The sequence below is a fragment of the Myxocyprinus asiaticus genome, chromosome 26 (assembly GCF_019703515.2).
Source record: "Myxocyprinus asiaticus isolate MX2 ecotype Aquarium Trade chromosome 26, UBuf_Myxa_2, whole genome shotgun sequence".
In the NCBI taxonomy this organism is placed as follows: Eukaryota; Metazoa; Chordata; class Actinopteri; order Cypriniformes; family Catostomidae; genus Myxocyprinus; species Myxocyprinus asiaticus.
The window spans coordinates 16,388,892-16,408,005 of NC_059369.1; the positions used below are offsets into that span (position 1 = coordinate 16,388,892).

Genomic DNA, 19,114 nt, shown 5'->3' on the forward strand with positions numbered 1-19,114 from the left:
CAGTCGTATGTGTTTAAACCAGACCTTTCTAAAGCATCATGTGCTTCATAAAGTAAAGCAAAGCAACATCATTATGTGTATATAAGAATGTTTTAAAAATGGTCAAAAGTTCAGTCTTCAGTTCAGCCTGTGTTAAAGCATTCAGGGGCACTCTTGTGTGCAGCCTGATGTTTCTAAAACATTTGCATGCTCTAGTTGTTCATTCTGCCTCACACACCATCCTGGATTAAGAATCTTTGGTCTCCACAAGAATAACAAATAAAACAAGATAAAACACACACAATAACTTAACACAACAGCCTCTTCAAAGACCACTTTGATTTAAATGGCAACAAAATCTTCACTGATTGCTTTGTAATAAAAACAGAACAGTAAATGAACACTAGTATACTATGAGAAATTTCACTGCAGTACAAGATGAGGTAAGCCCTGCACCATCAGTCAAACAGCTCATGCTCCCAATCACATTCATTCTCTTTGATACTCACTCTCTCGCTTACTTCACCACACTCTAACACTGTTGCTCTCCCACTCACTCTCTCATGCGCTATCTGTGTTCTGTCTTAAAAGGAATAGTTCACCCAAAAATTATAATTCTCTCATCATTTACTCACCCTTTGGTCATCTCAAACGCATATAACTTTCTTTCTTCCGCAGAATATGAACGAAGATATTTTAATGGAGATATGATGTCTGTTTGTCTATACAATGCAAGTGAATAATGACCAAAACTTTGAAGCTCCAAAAAGCACATAAAGGCAGCATAAAAGTAATCCATATGACTCCAGTGGATTAATCAATGTCTTCTGAAGCAATTCAATCAATTTTGGGAGAGAACAGACCAAAATGTAACTCCTTTTTCACCATAAACATTGACAACAGCAGTCTCCTTGGCAATCTTGATTTCAAACTCGATTACACTTCCTATAGCGCATCTAGTGCTCTGCGCATGTGTCAAGCACTAGGAAGTGTAATCGTGCTTAAAATCATGATCGTGCCTAGAGACTGGAATGGAGAGATGTACAGTGAAAAAGGAGTGACATTTTGGTCTGTTCTCACCCAAAACCAACTGGATCACTTTAGAAGACATGGATTAATCCACTGGAGTCTTGTGGATTATTTTTATGCTGCCTTTATGTGCTTTTTGGTGCTTCAAAGTTTTGGTCATTATTCACTTGCATTGTATAGACAAACAGACATCATATCTCCATTGAAATATCTTCGTTCATATTCTGCGGAAGAAAGTTATATGCGTTCGAAATGACAACGGTGATTTTTGGGTGAACTGTTCCTTTAAATCTCGTGCTGAGGAGAGATGTGTTCCCTCAATGAATAAGTGCAGAAAAGGAAATCAATACATGATCTTTTTGTGGCTTTGGATAATGAACGGGGCGGGGGATAAAATATAATAGCAAGGAATATTTTTCAAGGATCTCTAAGTTCTGCATATGATTTCTCATATGGTGGAGTGTCTCTTTCGTTTTGCATAGCAATTATTTGCTCTGCGACTGAAAAACATCTCATAACCCACAAAGTGAGAAACTATATGTAATATAGGTCTTGCTCTGTAAAAGTCAATAAATTCAAGGGAAGGGGGACCCACTTTACATTAGGTGGCATTCCTACTATGTACTTAATCATTTGATACAATGTACTTATTATGTACATACATGTTGTTGCATTGTAATTACATTTAAAGTACTTGCATTTAATTACATTTGTAGTTACACTGTTAAATTTACCCCTAACCCCAAAACCTAACTCTAACCCCTTTTCCTAACCCTAACCCTACCTTTACTCCTAAACCTACCCATACCTCAACCTCAGTAGCAGCAAATGTGGTAATGTTGCAGAACAACATGTAGTTACACAGTAAATACATAGTCTTGTATGTATTTAATGTTAGTACATAGTAGTTAAGGCCACCTAATATAAAGTGTGACCGGGAAAGGTTCTAAGTAGTCATCACGTTTGAGATGAACAACATATCTAAACATGTCTTTGATGGATGTTTCTTTCCAGTTATGTACATTGCTCTTGAATGTGCAGTACACACAGTGTAAAGAGCGCTTTCGAACCTAAATGGACAAGAGTGTCTCTATGACTATATTTATGAGAATATGGCTCTGTGTATATATGTGTGCGTAAATATATTTGACCTACTCCTGATTGAGGGAGGTATTCATGGCAAGGTTACGGTGTAAATTTGGATTCTGACTGTGTCGATTGCGGCTTCTAACGGAGGAGAACGTAGTGTCACATCCTGGAACTTTGCACTTGTGGAGGAGACGAAGGTGCACTGTTTTATAATGAGCCCTGAATGTGCCTTTGTTGCTGTAAACTTTCTGACACAGATGGCAGGTAATGGGTGAGGAGCTGCTGGATTGCTGGCTGAGGCATGGCGGAAATGTGGACGCATCAACACTCATTCCATCGCAACTCTCATCACTGTCCTCTAGAGGGAGCCCTTCCTCACTGCCCACATCGGAGTCCCATGAAGAGTGTGCACTTCCTCTGGTGCTCAGGTCTAATACGGCTTCTTCCTCCACTGCGTCCTCTCTTGGCTCATCTGCTCTTTCCAGTGATTTACTCATGGGGAACACGAGGCCTGTGCGGTTGCTCCCTTTAAAGATGACGGACATCTGGCTCAGGGACTCTTTGTGAGGGACGTCTGGATGTTCTCTGCGGAGAGAAGACGTTCCTGAATGATCTTTGGTCAACAGCCTATGGTGTAGATTCAGGTTTGCACTGTGTCTAGAGAATTAAAAACAAAAATGTTTGAAGACAAAACTGACATGTTTATTTCTAAATTATTGCTTATTTTAATCTATTAAAACCATTTTAAAGGAATAGTTCTCCAAAAAATGATAGTTCTCTCATTTACTCACTCTCATGTGGTCTCAAACTCATTTGACTTCTTTTCATTTGCAGAACACAAATGAAGATATTTTGCAGTATGAGGTCGTTTTGTCCATACAATACAAGTCAACAAGGGTCCAAAACATTCAAGTTTCAAAAAGTGCAAAAGGGAGCAAAAAAGTAATCCATATACCTCAAGTTGTTTAATCCATGTCTTCTGAAGCGATACGATCAGTTTGGGTCAGACAAAAATGTAAGCCTTTATTCACTATAAATCTTGGCATCTCTAGTCACACACTTCCATGCACTTGACGCATGTGCAGAGAACTGTACACGAACCAGACATTGTTGCCAGGTTTGTGGTTTTCAAGACCAGTTGGGCTATTTTGAAAATTTAGAAACAAGTGATAAAGATAGAGTCGTGGGTTTTTTTGGGATAATTTTAAAATGTACCGTGTTGGCCAAAAGGTTGATGGTAAACACTTGAAAATGACAATGCAACATCTTATTGATGTATAATGATACCACGATTAAGGACCTGGCAACCGCTTACAGTAACAAAGCATCACCATCTTGAAGCCTGCACTGTTTTCCAGAATTATAGTGAATGTCAAGATTTGTAGTGAATAAGGACTTAAATTTTGTCTGTTCCTCACCCAAAGCAATCACATTGCTTCAGAAGACTAGAAGTGGATTAAACCACTGGAGTCCTATAGATTACCTTTATGCTACATTTATGTCTTTTTTGGGGATTGAAAGTTTTGGACACCATTGATTTATATTGTATGAAAAAAAAACATCATACATCCTTCAAAATACTTTGTTTTTATTCCACAGAAGAACTAAAGTCATATGAGTTTGAGACGACATTAGGGTGAGTAAATGATGAGAGAATTATTATTTTTAGGGGGAACTAAAACTTTAATATATAAAATAAATATATATTAATATATAGAAATGTATTTACTTTTACTCTAACCTTCACACTAACCCCAATGCATTAAAGTAATGTTCAGAGTTCAAAACAATTTAAGCTCAATCGACAACATGTGTGGCACAATGTTGATTACCACAAAAATTTATTTAGACTCATCCCTACTTTTATTTTAAAAGAGCAAAAATCGAGGTTACAGTGAGGAACTTCAAATGGAAGTGGATGGGGCCAATTTTTGGAGGGTTTAAAGGCATAAATATAATTTTATAAAAACACACATTAATTCTTCTGTTAAACTTATGTATTATTTGAGCTGTAAAGTTGTTTTACAGTTGTAAAATTGGATAAAACTTTACACAGAAATGGATAGTAAGTGATTTAATCACACTAAAATCATGTTAACACACATAATGTTTACATCTTGTGGCTATACTTTCAAAAACACAGAAAGCATTTTAATGTTTACGGATTGACCCCATTCATTTCCATTGTAAGTGCCTCATTTTTACCCAGATCTTTGCTTTATTTTAAAGCAAAGGAGGGCCAAGCCAAAATAATTTTTTTGTAATAATGAACATTATGCCACAAATGCTGTAAGCATAACTTATATTGAACCTGGAACATTCCTTTACCACAATAAATATTATGGCATATTTTAATGCATTAAAAATTTATTAATTTCCCTTAACACTAACTCTTACCGGTCCCTGCTGCGACGGGAGGGGAATGCAGCATTGCAGCCATCCACAGTGCACATGTGCATCTCCTTCAAGTGCACATTTCGATAATGCATTTTCACACTGTAAGGGTTTTTGAAAGTCTTATTGCAGATCTCACATGGGCGGGACACTTCTTCTCTATCATCTGTGCATACGGTCTCTGGGTCACTGCAGCCGTCTACACAGTTTTCACTGTTGCTTACGATGTTTCTGTGCAATGTTAAATTGGTCGATCGGTGCCCTCTCTCCTCGCAATTGTGGCCACAGGGTTGGTCTGGCTGTGAACTGCATGGTGGCTCCTCACATTCTGGGGACTCCCGTTCTTTCTCACTGGAGCATTCATTCTCCTTCTGTTTGGTGTTAAAGAGAAAAGGAGAAGACGGCGAGATAATATGACTGATCTCCAGCTCTGTGTTGTGCGAGTTGGGGCTCGATTGATTACGAACGTCACAGTCCACAGGTTCTCCATACGTTACACATCCCATGCTGATGACATCGCACCTTTCTGTGTCAGTACAGGGGCTGAGGGGTGGCGTCTCCTCTTCTGTTGCCAACTCATCCTTTTCGATCTTGATGGGCATGCTGGACTTTCTAGACTTCTTCTTGGGCACTGGCTCCGAGCTGGTCTCCACGTTACTGGCATTAACGGGCACAGAGGAGGACAGCAGTGGGAGAGAGGGCAGGCTGCCAGGCGTATGAGCCAGTTCTGCTGGGGTCACCAGGCTTCTGTAAAACGGAAGTACAGGCTGAACGGTTTTAAGATTAGGAAAGAGGATTCCAGTCTGACTCATGCTGGAGAACGAGCTGTGCAGCTTGGGCTCGGAGTTGCGGATGATGAAACTTGAGACGGTCCTGCTCTCTGGGACAGATCCAAACTCCCTCTTTTCGTCCTCACCATCATCCTCCTGCCTCGGGCTCAGACCGCCCCGCAGGTCCCTGTCCCGACTGTTGCGGTTCATCGGCATGTGCAGCCGTGGGTTTGGATTAGCACTGTGCCTGTTCCGACTGCGTAAGGAGCTGAACACCATGTTGCAGCCTTCGATGGTGCACTTGTGTTTGATCTTCAAATGAACAGCATTGTAGTGTATCTTCAGCGTGCCTTTGTCGTAGAAGGTTTTCTCGCAGGCACTACAGAACACACGACCCTTCTTCATGGTTCCACTCTTCTCTGAACACTTCATCTTGCTCTCAGGGGACATCTGTGTGATTTCAGAGGTGATGGAGGGTGTACAGGGAGTGGAGGGAGAGGAGTCTCCACTCACGTTGAACTCTTCTGCTTCTATCTTTGTAGATTCTGCATCTAGCATCACATCAGCCCTCACAGGCCCCGTGTTGAACGGAGAAGTGCCATTGAGGCTTAGTTCCGATGGCTCCTGTCTCGTTTGTGCCTCTTGGCGGCTGGATTCAGTACTGGAGATCAGCAACGGTGCTGGAACAGAATTCAGCAGTTGCAGTGGCAGCATGAGGGCCATACTGTTCACTAGAGTCTCAAAATGATGTCCGTTACTACAGCTGGCCGTTTCTGTTTTAGTAGGCAGCCGCACGGAACGCTGCGTGCTGCTTTCGATGAAGCTGCGGATGTCGGAATTGGTTCTAGGACTTGGAACAACAACTGCCTGTCCTTCCTTATCCTGCAGAGCCATCAGCTCCACAATGGACTTTGTCTCTCCAAAACGCAGAAACTGCTGCAGCGTAACGATCTCCTCTTCGAAAGTCATTATGGCCCACCGATCCAATACTTTACCAGCCACATCCTACATTCACATACACACAAAGGAATTCCGTTTGCATTATGAATTTTAACCCAACCAATATTATGCACTTGGACCCTAAAATACTCCATAACTTCTGACAGACTGACACTGTTCCTAACTAACAAGTCATCCATAGATCTAATGCATGCAGACATGAGAGGTCTAATTACTGCAGCAGAGTAATTCATTCTGGAGTGTAATTTTTCTTCATTTAGTTGATGCGGGATTCCCTGTCTGAGTGGGAAGGGAGGGGAGAGATCAGAGGGGAGTTGGGTGAGTCTTTCAGTCCGCCTGTAATTACTCTTGAGTGCCAGCAGGCTTTGAAAGTCACGCAGCAGCCTCATGTTGTACCCAGAATAAATTTTTCATCATACAGCATTCATTTGGAGGTCTGAAGAGGCTTTAACTTTACATTCTCCACAAGAGGAATTACCATGAATTAAATTCAAGTACCTGAATACTTGATAAGCAAATAGAGCTAAGATATCTTGGTGGCCCACCACTGGGTCTTTGAGGAAAAAAGTGACAAAACTAATTACATATCTCACATTTAAGTACACTCCCAGCATGTGGGGTTTAGCTGGAACATAAATCAGTCGAGTGAACGGAGGAGATCGGCAGCTCACCTGCAGGACGTAACCGCGAATATAGTCCTGTAGTGTCCAGTCCAGTGCGTTTAGAATCTGAATGACCTCCTCCTGCTTAAGAACACTGAAGAGTCGGTCCAGAAGGATCTTTAGACGCACTGGGATTGCCTGGGTCCCATAAAGCATCAGACTACAGATGTCAAACACCACGTTGGAGTGAACGATCTCCACCTGACTGCCCTGGTACATGTGATGAACTTTCAGTTTACTTAAAGCTGCAATTCAGCAGAACAGACAAATCAATATTTTGCAGTCGTGGGTTTAAGTGTGCAAATCGATTTTAAAAATGTAATAGGAATGCTGACATAAACATGTTACATATGTATTTAAATCGTGTTAGAGTTAGTAATTAATGTTTGAAAGACTACAGACAATAAAATTTAATTGTAATGTACATTTGTAAAATGTACATTTTCATCATCTATGAATAAGACATTTTATTAAGAGGAACAAAAATGATCTTGGGAGTCCATTTTTAAGTCACATAGCTTTAATGTTACATTAAGGAGGAAAGAAATATCAAGAGCCAGATTACTGTAGAATAAACAGATTTTTATTTCAATATGATAATTAAATAGTTATGTCAAGCAGTGAGAAGAGGTTAACATGGAAATAGAAAGTGCAGAAGACAAAAGAGGGGAAGAGAGAGAGAGAGAGAGAGAATGCATTTACAGTAAAGGACATTAAAAATGTGGTTAAAAGTGATTCCAAACATGTTTGTGTGAATGTAATTTTGTATTAAAAGTGAAACTCACCATGGGCGACCCAGCCATGTCTGCAGTGCTCACAGAGTCGCCGCCTCAGTTTACCTGGTTTGAAACTGTCACAGTTGCAGTTCACCACCGTACAGCAAATAGCCTGTTCAAGCACACACAACAATATCATTTAAAAAGTGCTCAAATACAGATTTAGATGTTACACACTGTGTTCTGTGTTGCATACCTATACCTTCATAGGAACATATAGTTCCTAATGTTATATATGTTATGCTTTCACTAGTCATTTCCAATCCACACTCATACTTATATATATATATATATATATATATACAGTATATGTGTGTATATGAGTGTGTAGCAAGTTCAAATTGACTTAAAAAAATGTATTATATATAAATGAATGTACATTATAAACACAGTGGGGACCAAAAGTCTGAGAGCACATTGGAATTGTTTTTTGTTTTGTTTTTTCATTTAAACTGTATTTATTTTTATTTTTTTTTACGAATTTAAACATTTGAGATGCAAAATGAAGATTATACATTTATGATTCTGTACTATTTCTTGATCACCAATCAAATAGGCATATTTGTACATTGTAACATTGACCATGTTTACTTCTTTGTACGATCAGATTTCCTTGCTTCCATTGAAGCACACAAGATGCTCTTTGGAACATTCTCAAATCATGCTGGGAAAACATGGATCATCAGGTTCTGCTCATGCCAGCTCGAGTACATACTGTCATTAAAGCAAAAGAAGAACATACCAAATACTAAAACATTCATGTACAATTTTGAATTGAACTTTTCACTATGTAATTTCAATAATAAAAATAGACATTTAACTTCTAAATAACATCATTTGAAATTTTGCATTAGATAAGTAAAGAATGCTAAATATATGCACGTTCACTTGTGGTCTCAGATTTTTGGACCACAGTGCATAAACTCTGTACACTCATACACATATACACACAGCTCTGCAGCGGTTCACACAGGTTTCATGTAATTTCGTCTTATTAATTATAGACACTTTATTCTTAAAAATCTTGATCATCCAAGATTCAAAATTACATTACGATAAAACAAGATAACAGCCAGAAAACATCAAAACTACTTTTGTATTGGTACTTTAAAGAAAAGGGCATAAAAGGCCCAGTTATATTCCTGCATGTAGTCCTGCTATTGTAGATTTGACCGAAAAGCACTATGCAGCTCTCTGCCTCAGTAACTGATAATGCACATACACCTTTAAACCTCCAAAAGTACGTACATTTACATTACAAGAGTCACCGTAGAGTAGAAGTCATCAGTCAAAATAACAAAATACATTAAATGTTTTTATGTAAAAAAAAATTTTTTATAAACTTTTTAATCAATTTAAAATGTCTCTTAATGGGATATTATGTATGCTGCCTTATTTGTTGTTTTTATCTCTCTCTCTACAGTTTTATTGTTATTGTGTTTTTCAGGGTAAGCAATACCAGCAAAGGAAAAGTGAAGTCTAAACAAGTAATACAATACATTTTGATAAAAAAAATAAAATAAATAAAAATAAATAAATAAAAATAAAGTAAAAATGAAGTATTACTGTATGGTTAATTACAGAAAGCCAATAGATTTGATTTTGAACACACAGCAGATTTCATGCAGTAGGACAGAACCTGAGACCTTTAAATGAAAACAGAATGACCTCTTCACACAAACATGATATACAGTAATACAAGCATGGTTTAAACGCACACACACACACACACACACACACACACACACACACACACACACACACGGCATTAGATCTGAAACATGGTAATTAATGCTTTCACAAGCAGTAAAATAACAAAGCTTAATGGCTGACGCTATGATTGTCAAGACTATTTTTTGTGTAGATTGTCATATTTTACAAATAATGACATTTAAAAAAAAAAAAAAAGAACATAAGTATAGTTTGGATATAATAAATCATTTTATTCCATGAAAACAATGTATATTGCATTTGTGTGTCCTTCTTATAAATGCTTTTTAAATAAATTACTTTCCAGTGTAAAATGTTAAGTTCACTAGTAAAATATTAACTGATATGGTTTTACCTAAAAAAAAACAAAAAAGGAATTTCAGGCAGATATTGCACACAGAACAAGTTTGTAGTTCTACCAGGACCATAAAGTTTAAGATTAGTTGACATGTGAGTATTTGCAGAGAAAAGAAGCAGCCGTAGACCTGCAACAGTTCCACTCGGACAGATCACACAGCACAGGCCTGTATCACCAAACAGCGGTGACAGATCAACACAAGCTTAATGAATGCTGCACACAAACACACAAATCTTTCACGCCCCAAGGCCATTTACGCCCGCCAAGAAACAGGGTCTTAGTCCCACTAAGGGACTCAAACGCATCAGTGTTTGAACAAAGAGCGAGAGGTAAAGAAGACCTCTTAAAACTGCCAGGAATTGAAATTGCTTTAGAGAAACTGAAAGAATAATATCGTCTCCTGTTGTCTGTGTCTGCCAAACATCCCATTAACAAAAAGTCTTCCACAGAGTCTGAATGTGTGTTAAGAGTTCGGTGGAAATGCTGACAGACTGATACGAGTGTTTTTAATATTCCATTTGTTTATTTTACACACACACACATGTTGGTTTAGCTATCCTTATGAGGACCCTCCATAGACATAATGATTTTTACACTGTACGAACTATAGATTCTATCCCCTAACCTTACCCCTGAACCTAACCCTCACAGAAACCTTTTTGCATTTTCAATTTAATATGCCATTTCCCTTGTGGGGACCACTGGCTGGTCCTCACAACATAGGTGATCTCAGGTTTTACTATCCTTGTGGGGACATTTGGTCCCCACAAGGATAGTAAAACCTGTACACACACACACACACACACACACACACACCGCTGGCTGGGCCCCACAATGTAGGTGATCTCAGGTTTTACTATCCTTGTGGGGACATTTGATCCCCACAATGTAGTATAAACATGTACACACTCACAATTGTGAACACATTTTAACACTACAAAAAAGTTTCTCCTGAAAGATTTAGTAAGCAAATTGCTAAATTCATATAAAACTATATTAACTTCGTTCACAAATAATATTTACGAATATATTCACATTAATGAGAAGAATTCAGCTAAATCATGACCAATACAGTATCATTTTTTATTGATTAATAAAAGTTGTCGATTCAGTGGCCTCCCCACAAACACCCCCACAGAGAAGCAAACTAATTGAATGACCAACCTTAAAACAATTATTGTTTTCTACTGTAACAAAAATCGAAATAACTCACAATCCACATCCACTGTTCCAGTATAATTTCTGTAGAGCCAGTAAAAGGAAAGAAACGCAAAAGAAAACTTCTCACCTCAGACATGTTGATCAGACTGAAGTTTGCAGTGTTTCCCAGCAGTTTGCCATTCCAACAGCTCCTGTCCGTACAAGTTCTACTGCGTGAGATCCATCACTCACTCACCCACACAACACAACACACACTTTCTCTTGCTGCTCTGAGTGCACAGGCCCGTGCGAGTGTATGAGCGCGCTCTGTAGCGTCCAGGAGTGTGCTGGAAGTGGGCACTGGGACTGGAATGAGACCCTCCCACTCGCTGTACTCTCTGCCTCACACCTTAGGAGATCACTCACACACACACACACACACACACACACACACACACACACACCCCTCCCCCATTGGGTGGCAGGCCGGTCTCCTCACAGCTGGCTGGATGAGGCCACGACATGCGTCTCTCACACAGATTTGATCAAAAGGAATCACAAAGGCTGGAGGCTCCTAATGCAGTCAGTCAGGAGAGACGCTGAACCTGAACACTCTCTCCAGCAGTTTGAGTAATGCATGAAATCAATGCAGCCCAGCACAAGACACTCCAGCACTGTGTGTGCACACGCTTTAACAGCCCCGATCAATCTCAGAACGATGCCTTTTGCTCGCCAGAATGTTTTTGTTTGGTGTTATTCTGACTGTCTACTGAAAATACTGAAAAACCCCCACAAAGCTTTTATGAGATGACAACCTAACAGACATATGTTCTTTACAAAAAACACTTTCTTTCTGAATCGTTCAAACGCTGAGAGTTAAAAGACTGAAGCTTCAACAATATGAAGGATTTTTCAATGAATCATTTAGCATCCCAAGAGCACTTGAATTAAAGAACATTTCAGTAAATCCATTGAAGAAAGTTTCTGGTAATAGTGCCTCTCTACATGGGTGTTTCTTCAGTTTCAGGCCATTTCATGTCCCCGGGGTTCATTTTCATCAAATGAACAGATTTCATTATTTTTACTTTTTTCTTTTTATATATAAGCATCTTAACTTATTTACAAACTGAACTGTTAACTTTTTACTTCATTTATTTTTTGTACTTTTTAAATGCTTTATATGTATAGATTTTACTGTGTTAGCCTTGTTCCAGACCCAGACTTTCAAAAGTAAACTATGAAAATCTATTATAAAAATACAAATGATCACATTTAAAACTGTGTAATAAACATAAATCATTCCAGTATTTATTGTGTGAAAATGATTTCTATCCATTTTCCCAAAATTACAGCTGTCCCACAGTTTTGGCTTCATTTCCACCACGCATAAAATGTCAAAAGTTAGTGTACTTGTTAACCAAGTGGACAGAAGTGTCAGTGAAGAGCATGCTAGAGATAAAATATGAGACAAGTGATGTTTGAAGAAAACAAAGAAAATTCAAGGAAAATATCACTTGTAAGCAGAATATTTTTATTGGCCGTTATTTTCAATCAAGCCGTAATTTTACCAAATTATGCAAAAAGTGTAAACATATGAATTAATTGTGTGTATTTAAGATACATAGAAGATTAGCTATGAAATGAACCTGAAATTAAACACATTACAGAATTAGATATATGGTGGAAATGACATCACGCTGGGAATTTTCGTATCTTTCAGAAGAAATTACAAACATGTCATAAATCACATGTGATGTATGTACATACACTGTTAGTGGACAAATTAAAAAAGTAAATATGAAAAATGTTTTAACGAGACTTTACATACTATAAATGCTAAAAGTGCCCGAAGTTCAAGAAACACCCAATCACGAAAATCTCTCCTTGAAGTTTATACAGTATGTACCGTGCTGATGAGTTGACATTAAACTGAGGTTCATCAAAAACTGTGCACAATCACCTGGCATTTTAATACACCAATTACATAGCAGGTAAAAACATGCTGTGTTTAATTCATTACAGAGCAGGTTTTAACAGGTTTTTAGCACTCCGACACAGAGTAAGTGGGCATCTCCTCTCCATAACTGCACATTTACAACATGCAAAATGGCAGGAACTATTACTGTGTAACTAATGAAGCTTGAAATATTCAGTTAAATCTGTATTACTTACAGGAGATCAAAGCTTTATTTGTAAGAGGCAAATTTTATGAAGTCACACATGGGAAGCCCGCAGTCGTGCGGTGGGACCCAGAGGATGCTTATCAAATCAACATACAGAAATTGGCTGGATTGCAGTACTGCTGTTTGTAAGATTGCTTTTTTAAAGGCAGAATTACTTTTGCTGATCTTCTCCCTGAGGCTGCGGTCTGGAGTTGGCATAACGCTGAGCGCTGGCTGATACTGACTGCTAACAGTGATCGCATGCAAACACGCATCACTTCATATACATATACTGCATGTATAGCTTTTTTAAAGTCAACTTCTATAAAATCATCTAGCATAAAGGGACCCATTAACATTTTGACATTACAACTGAAGAATCAGATTAATTTCTGTGCCACCAAACAGAATTGCAAAAATAAACATAAGTTGCGTCTGAAATCACGTTCTTTCAGAGTATGTACTGCTTTTGATGAAGGCCGCACTTCTCGGCCGGTTAAATAGTGTGTTGTAAAGAGTTGTTTTCAGCTGTTTAGGCTGTAATAGAGTGAAGAAGAATTAATATTTTGTAAACTGAACCCCCAAACCAAAACCTAAACCTAACCATCAGTGTAGTAAAAATGTAATGTTAGAGGCAGGGACTAAAAACAGTTCAAGGAACAAAAATGAAAACTGAAAATAAGTTTTTTGCTGAACGAAACCGAAAAAAGGAACAAAATGATTTTCAGTTGTTCCGGAGTGAAAACTTTATTTTTAAATGCTGATAATCGGTTATAACCGGTTAATTTCGTTCCAATCATTTTTTCATGAAACCAAAGGCCAAAGGGTTTATCACTGTACATTTTTGGAACTACACCAGTTCATGTTACCCCACAAAAAGTTAAATGTGTGCTTTGATCCTGAAGGAAACTGCTGAATCACACATTTCTTTGCCTAACTGCCCGTTATGAATGAAGACCTTTTTAACCACTATGTATAATTACTACATATACTGTACATGCACGGCTCACTCAGATACAAGGAAAACATTATTAGAGGTAAAAACTACATTTCTCAGTTGTTTCCAAGTCTTCAATGAATTATTGTTAGATATGATGCATTAATACAGATTTGATGCCGCCGGGTTTTGACTCAATCCACGCGTTACTGCGGAGACCTAGCACATGCGGAGGCTCACGCTATTCTCCACTGCATCCACGCACAACTCACCACGCGCCCCACCGAGAGCGAACCACATTATAGCGACCACGAGGAGGTTACCCCATTTGACTCTACCCTCCCTAACAACCGGGCCAATTTGGTTGCTTAGGAGACCTGACTGGAGTCATTCAGCATGCCCTGGATTCGAACTTGCGACTCCAGGGGTGGTAGTCAGCGTCAATACTTCATGAGCTACCCAGGCTCCCCTAACTGTATGCTTGTTAAGATATTTAAGCAGATAAATCCACCTCAAAGGAAAAATAAATTAATTGCTTATTTTTGCTTATTTTGGTGAGGCAAGTGGCTTATTTTGGGCTTGTTTCTCTTGTGAGATCTGGCAATACTGCAACTAGTTTTTCACCCACCCATTAACACAGAGTACTGTAATTTAAAAAAAGAACGTTATTAACTGTTCTTTTATTTTGTTCTAACCATTTAGCATTTGGAAAGGAGGCTGCAGAACTTCTGAATCGTAAAATACAGGTTGTGCTCAGAACGAACCAAAATTAAAAACATTTTGTTTCTAGTACCTGGTTAGAAGGAAAAATGCAACCTTCGAATCGTGCTCATCAATAGTTAAGCGAATGCGATTACTTTCTGGTTTCAATGCAGTATTCCAACCCAGGTCTCCCACGCTGCAAATGTGACGTGCATTCGGTCGCATCACAGGGCAAGGCAAACATTCTGGGGCTGATGCAAACATGTTAGTGAGTTGGCATAATGTGGCCGATCAAAGGGTCCTGGAAGTATTGAAACAACATACCGACCTCCCGTGTGATCACGCTGGTTTTGAATGTGACGTCTCCTCAGCTCCCGAGACATAATGGGATAGTAAAGTGTCCACTCGATCCAAACTTTAGAATCACACCAGATGTAGTGGGTCATCAGAGTATTTCTCACTTACTCTTTTATGAATACTGAGGATTCGGACATACTACTCCATTGGCATACTGTTTTTGGTATTCTATATAGTAGGGAAGTATGGATATTCGGATGCAGCAATTGTTTTCAAATAGCTTTTACGAATACTCGCCCCATCGGCCATTGACCAAACAAACAGATAGTCCCGCCCTAAACTGATGCCATTGGTTGAGTCAGTGTCGCCGTGTCGGGCGGTCGGGATGCTCAAATAAACAGCGCACTATTTTTATTGCACCCCAGAGCCAGTGTTTACAGTTTTCAAGGAAACCAAACAACGAATGGCATACTTAATAGCTGTTATAGCTGTTTCTGCATATATTCCTGGAATAGGAAGGAGTATTGCAACATGTCATGATTCAAAGCATTTGATAGATTATTGCAAAGAACTTAACAAAATGATATGAAACGTAACAAGCTCACAGCACATTAAATAAGCTTTCTCTCACTCCACTGGAATGATGAAAACGCTCATGGTGCTTTAATGAGGATCGTTTTAATCCAAAAAGGTATCAGTAAAAGCGTTGTGCCTGTGGAGAGTACTTCAAAAACACAGAGAGCAGCGAAGAGCAGCTTCTATCTCATAGTGGGTCTAAAAATACAGTCTTTGAACGAGCTGGAGGCCACGGTGAACCATGAAAAGTCCTCATACTCAACCCAAACAGCCATGCTACTTTCAGAAAGATGTTACGTCAGATGGTTGTGGAGGAGCAGCGTGACCTCTGACATCTCTCTTCTTATCCGCTCACAGATGAACAGGAACGAGACCCAGGCAAAGCGAATACAGATGTATAGAGAGGCAGAGTAAAGGTAAATGGGGTAACGTTAACTCTAACCTTAATCCCTCACACTATCCCAAATCATCCAGAACCTTAATTGAACCATAATCCTAAACCCCAACCTGAACCCTGCTGGAATTCAGAAAATTTCAGATGAACAGAACAACAAACGGCTCTTAACCACAAAGTGAACGTAAACACACCTTTATCAATACTGTGTGTGTGAGTTACTAGAGAGGATTAATAAAGTGTAGCGCATATCAGTTCCAGTCTGCAGTGTGTGTGTGTGTGTGTCTCATCACCAGTCTGCTATTGATCAGTCCAGTCCACATTAAGGAGAGATGCTTTTATGATAATCTGCTGTTGTCCATGTAATAGCTACATTAGACACGCTGCCTGCACATCGGACACCTGTTTGGTCTCTTTAGAATTACCGTTTGCATTACAACACAATTTAATGGCCTTTTAAATGGACAGGGTGGTGGGGAGTGGAAAACTTTCCAGAAGTTAGAGAGCACTTCACAAAGCCATCAGCAGATGCAATGATAGACTGATAGATGGACACATACGCTGACAATGCGTGCACTTTCTTTATTCCATTTTGGTGCATATTATTGTATAATAATCTTTTGCCACTAGAATACAAAGCTCAGAGGTGTTCTAACAGAATTCAACATTGAAAACGGTATGCTGAAATTATACTGTGTTTTATCCTGTGAAATAAAACAAATAGCTCAAGCAGAATAGAAGGAGTGACTGCGAGATACCGAGAATGATAAGAAGGAAAGACAGAAAGAAAGAGAAGAGAGAGAGAGAGAGTAATGTAGCGATTGAATTGGACACCTGGACTCCATCAGTCTCAACAGCGTAAACATCTTCTGCATTCCTGCTGCCACGCTGGCCTGAGAGGTCAGAGGTCATGATGACAAACGCATGACCCAGGAGCCCCTGAGAGTAGGAGAAGCTTCTGGAATCTTTCAGCAGGGGACACGATCAGAATTACCAGCCAAACACTGCACACCCAAACGCCCAGCAGTCCATACTCACTCACACAGATACACACAAAAACACACACGCGCACCAGTCAGTGTCACTATCACTCTGCAACACACTCTTTCATGTGTCTTTCTCTCACACACAAACCACTTCATAAGGAATGTATAAAGTTAAATTGAAGGTAACACATCAAAGTGCCAGAGAAAGGAATTAGTGTATGTGTTTAGTAGCTGGTAAATGTTTAGAGTAAGTATTAAAGGAATAGTTCACCCAAAAACACCATAAAAGACTTTTTTGACTTTCTTTCTTCTGAGGAACTCAAAGATTTTTTTGAAGGATAGCCTATACAGTATTATGTTTTTGTCCATACAATGCAAGTCAATGGGGTCCAAAAAGGACATAAACGCAGCATAAAAGAAATCCACTCGTCTCTCATGGGTAAATCCATGTCATCTGAAGCGGTACAATCAGCTTTGGGTGAGAAACGGACCAAAATGTGATGCTGTATATGGCTCTGTGCATGTGTCACCAAGGAGACTGCGGATGTCAAGATTTATGGTAAAAAAAGAGTTACATTTTGGTCCCTTTGCCACCCTAAACCAATAGTATTGCTTCAGAAGATACTGATTAAACCACTGGAGTCGTATGGATTACTTTTACGCTGCCTTTGTGTGTTATTTGGAGCTTGAAAGTTTCGGGTGAACTTTTCCTTTAAGTGTTAAACATTTACCTGGTTTTATATATGTATATATATATATATATATATATATATATATATATATATATATACACACACACACATATACACAGCTCTGGAAAAAAAATTAAGAGACAACTGCAAAAGTTTCACTGGATTTACTATTTATAGGTATGTGTTTGAGTAAAATGAACATTTTTGTTTTATTCTATAAAGTACTGACAACATTTCTCCCAAATTCCAAATAAAAATATTGTCATTTAGAGCATTTATTTGCAGAAAATGACAACTGGTCAAAATAACAAAAAAGATGCAGTGTTTTCAGACCTCAAATAATGCAAAGAAAACAAGTTCATATTCATTTTTAAACAACACAGTACTAATGTTTTAACTTAGGAAGAGTTCAGAAATCAAAATTTGGTGGAATAACCCTGATTTTCAATCACAGCTTTTATGCGTCTTGGCATGCTCTCTACCAGTCTTTCACATTGCTGTTGGGTGACTTTATGCCACTCCTGGTGCAAAAATTCAAGCAGCTCGGCTTTGTTTGATGACTTGTGGCCATCCATCTTTCTCTTGATCACATTCCAGAGGTTTTCAGTGGGGTTCAGGTCTGGAGATTGGGCTGGCCATGACAGGGTCATGAGCCGGTGGTCCTCCATCCACACCTTGATTGACCTGGCTGTGTGGTATGGAGCATTGTCCTGCTGGAAAAACCATTTCTCAGAGTTGGGGAACATTGTCAGAGCAGAAGGAAGCAAGTTTTCTTCCAGGATAACCTTGTACGTGGCTTGATTCATGCGTCCTTCACAAAGACGAATCTGGCTGATTCCAGCCTTGCTGAAGCACCCCCAGATCATCACTGATCCTCCACCTGGTCGTCTAATGGTTAGACGGAGACCTGGAGAGGTCTTCAAGCCACAGTGTCTCGCACCCATTGTGAAATTTGGTGGAGGATTGGTGATGAACTAGGGGCATTATATTTCATAGCAAACAAACAAAACAAACAAAAAACCTCTTGTATTATAAGATTATAGAAAATCAGCGCTCAACAGCAATGTTTTTTCTGCTTAAACTGTCACGCCAGTGTTTTTACTGGACCCAACACACACATGCGCACACATAAAAAGAATAAATAATATATTACATATATCATCCTGAGACCTGAAAGTGACTGCTGTGTGCATTTTCTATACTTTTTTGATATATACACCTAAAAAAGATGTAAAAACGATGCAAAAAAGAAAAAAAAAATTCTAGAGCAAATAGTTTTACTAAAAATTTATGTCCACATATATTGATGTCCACTAAGTTGTGAAATTTTAAATAATACCAAGATATTAAAAATCTATTTTTTTATTTTTATCAAATTGTTTATTATGTTTCCAGGAGTGTTGGTTCTTCATGTTTTTGAAATGTTACAGACATTACAGCTGATTTTCTGTACGCTGCTTTGGAGCAATGTGTATTGGGAAAAGCACAAATAAAAAACTAT

At 38.8% G+C, this 19,114-nt stretch overlaps 1 protein-coding gene across 3 annotated transcripts; it reads right to left on the minus strand.

The window, feature by feature from the left end:
• Window positions 1–1,182: 1,182 nt before the first annotated feature.
• Window positions 1,183–11,245, minus strand: LOC127417282 (zinc finger protein basonuclin-1-like). 3 transcript variants are annotated; one of them, XM_051657187.1, is made up of 5 exons: window positions 11,016–11,245; window positions 7,669–7,771; window positions 6,893–7,128; window positions 4,495–6,266; window positions 1,183–2,682 (listed from the first exon to the last, which is right to left on the minus strand). In XM_051657187.1, exons 1-5 carry the CDS (start codon window positions 11,022–11,024, stop codon window positions 2,160–2,162), a joined length of 2,643 nt encoding a protein of 880 aa, XP_051513147.1. In that variant the 5' UTR covers window positions 11,025–11,245; the 3' UTR covers window positions 1,183–2,159. The 3 variants fall into 3 exon arrangements, with proteins under 3 accessions (XP_051513147.1, XP_051513148.1, XP_051513146.1); XM_051657188.1 differs by having other exon boundaries at window positions 1,183–2,754; window positions 6,893–7,093; window positions 11,016–11,243; XM_051657186.1 differs by having other exon boundaries at window positions 1,183–2,754; window positions 11,016–11,243.
• Window positions 11,246–19,114: the final 7,869 nt, after the last annotated feature.